Genomic DNA, 5,000 nt, shown 5'->3' with positions numbered 1-5,000 from the left:
TCCCACCCTGGATCCGACCTTGTCTCCCTCCCACCCCGGATCTGACCCCGTCTCCCTCCCACCCCGGATCCGACCCCGTCTCTCTCCCACCCGGATCTGACCCCGTCTCCCTCCCACCCCGGATCTGACCCCGTCACCCTCCCACCCGGATCTGACCCCGTCTCCCTCCCACCCCGGATCCGACCCCGTCTCCCTCCCACCCTGGATCCGACCTTGTCTCCCTCCCACCCCGGATCTGACCCCGTCTCCCTCCCACCCCGGATCTGACCCTGTCTCTCTCCCACCCCGGATCTGACCCCGTCTCCCTCCCACCCCGGATCTGACCCCGTCTCCCTCCCACCCCGGATCCGACCCCGTCTCCCTCCCACCCTGGATCCGACCTTGTCTCCCTCCCACCCCGGATCTGACCCCGTCTCCCTCCCACCCCGGATCTGACCCTGTCTCCCTCCCACCAGGATCTGACCCCGTCTCCCTCCCACCCTGGATCCGACCTTGTCTCCCTCCCACCCCGGATCTGACCCCGTCTCCCTCCCACCCCGGATCCGACCCCGTCTCTCTCCCACCCGGATCTGACCCCGTCTCCCTCCCACCCCGGATCTGACCCCGTCACCCTCCCACCCGGATCTGACCCCGTCTCCCTCCCACCCCGGATCCCACCCCGTACCTGACTCTGCATCTCCGTCAGCTGCTTGACAAACTGTGTCTCTGGGGTCTCGGGCAGCGTGTGGAACAGGCTGGTCTGCATCTGCTTCAGCGCGTCTCTGTAGCTCACCTGTGGCACACAGGCTCTCTCCGTCAGGATCATCGCATTACGCCGTCACATGACCGGATGAAGGTGGTCCTGATGTGGCCCAGGAGCCAGAGCAAGTCCGTCCTCACGCAGACGCTCAGACCTTTCTCGGAGGAGGTCCCGGCCTCGGGGTGGTGATGGATGAAAGAGCCTCTCACAGCCGAGCAACATCAGTGTCCTCGGGTCAGCTCTGGCTTTGTTGCGTCACCAAGGCCGAGGCTACTTAGGGAGCGGCGGCGGCGGTGGCTCCGCCAGGCAGACATGACGCCAGAGAAGCACCATGAAGAAGACTCAGATCAGGAGCAGCTCCACGGCAGACGTGGCGGCCGGAGCGGAGCTCCAGCAGATCGACTCGCTCTGCAGACACGTGGCCACCTTCAGCCGACAGCTGCGGCGGCAGCAGCAGCAGCAGGCTCCGGGGCGGCAGGGCACCCGGGGGAGCAGGTATGAGGAGCTTCTGCAGGAGCTCCACAAGCTGCAGGAGCTCTTGGACTGTGTCGGGGAGGAGGCCAGGGACCAGGCCAGGAGCGGCGCTCGGCATGAGCTCGACCTCCAGGTGCAGCTGGAGGACATCAAACTCTCCTTCCAGGACACCGTTCAGCACTGTGAGGTCCTGCAGCAGTCTCTGGACAAGGAGATCAGCTCCCACCTGGAGGACTTCCATCTGTTCAAGAGCGTGATGGACGAGCAGGCGGTCACCCTCCAAAAGATGGAGGAGGAGATGGTTGTCCTTCAGAGGGAGTCCGTCATGCAGCAGCAAGGTCTTCTCAGAGAGCTGCAGGGGCTGAAGGAGGCTCATGGGCTGAGCCAGGAGAAGCTCCGAGGTGAAGTCCAGGCGGAGAAGGAGAAGACTGAGGCGCTGTGCCTGCAGCTGGACCACATCAGAGCCTCCCACCAGGAGCTGAGTCAGCACTGCCGAGCGCTGCAGCAGAAACTGGACTCTCAGGAGGAAGAGCTCCACCTGAGCCCGGAGAAAGACCAGAAAGACCTGGAGACCCTCGCAGCCTCACACCAGGAGCTCAGCCAGCAATGCCAGCTCCTCCAGCGCCGACTGGACTCCGAGAGACAGCTGCACCACGAGGAGCTCCGCGCGATGGAGTCCCTCAGGCTGAGGATGGAGGAGGAGAGCCGGGCCAAGCAGCGGGAGCTCCGCCACCTGAAGGAGGTCCAGGTCTCCAGCCGCCGCCTCCTGGCAGACGAGATCCAGGCAGAGAAAGAGGAGCTCTCGCTCTTCTGCCAGAAGCTGGAGGCCATCAGCACCTCGCACCGGGAGGTGAGCCAGCTGTGCCAGCTGCTCCAGCAGAGGCTGGACGGCAGGATCAGGAGGGAGGCGGCCTGCTGGACCTAGCTCTCGCTCTCCCATCGCCGGGGAGTCTGTGATGTCGCCACCCAAGAGGCTCAAGACCAGACTCTGGAGCAGGAGGACCAAGAGAGGCCCTCCAGCCCAGGACCTCCAATAAAGTCTCGACGGCGAGTGCGCGCCAGTGTCCCCGTGTGTGTGTGTGCGTGGGAGGGAGCGCACCTGGCTGCGCGGGCCGCGCTGCTCCCGGCCGGGCCGGGTGTGGGAGGTCTCGGGCAGGACGGAGAACAGGCTGACGCTCATCTGCTGGCGAGCCTCCTCTTTGTACTTGACCTGCGGACACAAACTGCTGTGAGAGGGCGTGGTCACGTGGCCCCGGGGGGCGGGTCACGTGGCCCCGGGGGGCGTCACCTGACTGCAGAGGTGGGCGGCCTCTCTGGCGTGCAGCGTCTCCAGCGTCTCCGGCAGAGCGGCGAACAGGCAGCAGGCGGCGCTCTTCCTCCCCGCCTCCTTGTAGCGGGTCTGCGGAGGCCAAGAGTCAGGCGGCTCGTCCGGGGCCGACCGGGCTCGGGTCTCACCTGGCTCTGCAGCTGGGAGACGGCCAGGGCGTGCTGCAGCTCCGGAGTGTCCGCCAGGTGGCGGTAGAGGGCGACTTGCTGGTGCTTGTTCTGGAACAGGACGTGAGAAGAGTAAAACAGGAAGGAGGAGGGTGCAGACAAGCGTGAGACCTGGCGGAGAAGCTGCTGCGCTCTCCTGGCCTGCTGCGTCTGCGGCGTCTCGGCCAGCCGCGAGTACAGGCTGTGGCTCCGCCCCCTGCGGCCCTGCTCCCGGTACTTGTTCTGACACACACACACAGACACGGGGTCCTGACCTGAGCCGCCCGGGGGGCGGGGCCCCAGCTCACCTCACTCTGGAGCGCAGTCAGCTCGCGCACCCACGCGGTCTCGGGCGTCTGGGGCATCAGCGCGAAGAGGGACGTCCAGTTCTTCTGCCTGTCCTGGACCTGGAAGAGAGTCATGTGACCACGGGCTCCTCACAGCCGGCGGCTCCTGGCACCACCTGACTCAGCAGCTCCGAGGCCTCCCTGGCAGCGCGCCTCTCCGGGGTCTCGGGCAGGACGCAGTCGAGGGACAGGGCCGCCTCCCTCCTGCCGTCCCGCTGGCACTGGACCTGAAACGGGGCCGGCGTGAGACCCGCTCAGTGCCAGCGGGCGGAGTCCTACCCACCCACCTGGAAGACCACGGCGCCGAGGCGGCGAGAGTGAGACACCTGAGCTGTGGGGACGAACCCACTCTGACCCCTCATCCTCTCCAGGTCCTGCTTGTACCAGGCCTGTGGGGACCAGAGAGGCGGGTGAGAGGCCGGAAAGGGGTGGGGGAGGGGGGCCATCACCAACCTCGCTGGCGAGGAGGCTGCACCTCCGGTGGACGGTGGGATCCGGAAGAGGAGGTCTGCAGCCAGCCCCGGCCTGAACACACACACACACACACACCGTTCAGACCAGGCCGGACGCGTCCCTCCGGGGACCGACCGCTCGGCTTCCTACCTCCCTCCGATCCAGCAGCTTCTGTTGTCCGCCTTCCTCCACTGCTGCCTTCATCCCTCCGTCATGGGCCGCACTTTCCTCCTCTTTCCTTCTTTGTCCTTCAATCCTTTCTGCCAGCTCACCTGTCGGGTCTCCAAACACCTGGACCTCCACCTCTTCCACCTTCCGCCTCTCCTTCCTCACACAGATCTTCTCCTCTCTCTCCCTCAGGTCTTCTCCAGTCTTCTCCTCTCTCTCCCTCAGGTCTTCTCCAGTCTTCTCCTCTCTCTCCCTCAGGTCTTCTCCAGTCTTCTCCTCTCTCTCCCTCAGGTCTTCTCCAGTCTTCTCCTCTCTCTCCCTCAGGTCTTCTCCAGTCTTCTCCTCTCTCTCCCTCAGGTCTTCTCCAGTCTTCTCCTCTCTCTCCCTCAGGTCTTCTCCAGTCTTCTCCTCTCTCTCCCTCTGGTCTTCTCCAGTCTTCTCCTCTCTCTCCCTCAGGTCTTCTCCAGTCTTCTCCTCTCTCTCCCTCAGGTCTTCTCCAGTCTTCTCCTCTCTCTCCCTCTGGTCTTCTCCAGTCTTCTCCTCTCTCTCCCTCAGGTCTTCTCCAGTCTTCTCCTCTCTCTCCCTCAGGTCTTCTCCAGTCTTCTCCTCTCTCTCCCTCAGGTCTTCACCAGTCTTCTCCTCTCTCTCCCTCAGGTCTTCTCCAGTCTTCTCCTCTCTCTCCCTCAGGTCTTCACCAGTCTTCTCCTCTCTCTCCCTCAGGTCTTCACCAGTCTTCTCCTCTCTCTCCCTCAGGTCTTCTCCAGTCTTCTCCTCTCTCTCCCTCAGGTCTTCTCCAGTCTTCTCCTCTCTCTCCCTCTGGTCTTCTCCAGTCTTCTCCTCTCTCTCCATCACGTCCTGGTGAGTCTCCTCTGAGAAACAGTTTTCATGAGCCACAGAAGCAGCCTCTGACTCCATCATCATCTTCATCATCATCATCATCACGCCGGTCCCAACATCAGCACTGGACCTACGGGGCTCACCTTGGTTCTGGGCCTGGTTCCTCTGGGATCTTCTGTGGTGAGCTTCAGTGAAGAGTCAGCAACGGTTTGACTCGCGACACAGAGTCCAGTCCTCACACGAAGAACTGTGGCTCTTATCTCAAAGCCCTTCCACATTTAGACTCTCGGTGGGTCTTATCAGACTCTGACCTCCCCCTGTGTCGCTGTGTGTCGCTGTGTGTGTGTGTGTTGAAGGAACATTCCTTCCAACATACGACAAGAACATTCAAGCACCATCACTTGAAACACGCACGTGTGTGTGTCCCTCTCTGTCCTTGTGGGGACCGTCACCCTTCCCCCAAACACGGCAGACCTCAGAACCTGCGGAGCGGAGGCGCAGTGGGAGTC

At 63.3% G+C, this 5,000-nt stretch overlaps 2 protein-coding genes across 16 annotated transcripts in view; both read right to left on the bottom strand.

The window, feature by feature from the left end:
* LOC128755509 (LIM zinc-binding domain-containing Nebulette-like) overlaps positions 1-5,000 on the bottom strand; it is a 19,240-nt gene that overhangs the window by 8,515 nt on the left and 5,725 nt on the right.
* Positions 1-5,000, bottom strand: part of LOC128755486 (trichohyalin-like) — a 12,808-nt gene that overhangs the window by 7,625 nt on the left and 183 nt on the right. For 10 of the 15 annotated variants that reach the window (XR_008414130.1, XR_008414129.1, XM_053859082.1 and 7 more), the window contains exons 1-9: positions 3,637-5,000; positions 3,487-3,558; positions 3,321-3,422; positions 3,147-3,260; positions 2,995-3,093; positions 2,669-2,929; positions 2,502-2,612; positions 2,313-2,423; positions 665-772 (exon numbers count right to left, since the gene is read on the bottom strand). The exon at positions 3,637-5,000 is cut by the window's right edge. Coding sequence is in view for 13 of the 15 variants with exons in the window: in XM_053859082.1 (XP_053715057.1) it covers positions 665-772; positions 2,313-2,423; positions 2,502-2,612; positions 2,669-2,929; positions 2,995-3,093; positions 3,147-3,260; positions 3,321-3,422; positions 3,487-3,558; positions 3,637-4,593 (1,935 nt within the window). In the remaining 2 variants the exon portion in view is untranslated. The remainder of the gene's footprint in view (positions 1-664; positions 773-2,312; positions 2,424-2,501; positions 2,613-2,668; positions 2,930-2,994; positions 3,094-3,146; positions 3,261-3,320; positions 3,423-3,486; positions 3,559-3,636) is intronic. The other 5 variants (XM_053859085.1, XM_053859088.1, XM_053859090.1 and 2 more) reach the window with 5 other exon arrangements.

This window comes from Synchiropus splendidus, chromosome 3 (assembly GCF_027744825.2).
Source record: "Synchiropus splendidus isolate RoL2022-P1 chromosome 3, RoL_Sspl_1.0, whole genome shotgun sequence".
Classification (NCBI taxonomy): Eukaryota; Metazoa; Chordata; class Actinopteri; order Syngnathiformes; family Callionymidae; genus Synchiropus; species Synchiropus splendidus.
Note: the sequence above shows the minus strand (reverse complement) of the source record. Positions and strands in the feature narration are given on the sequence as shown.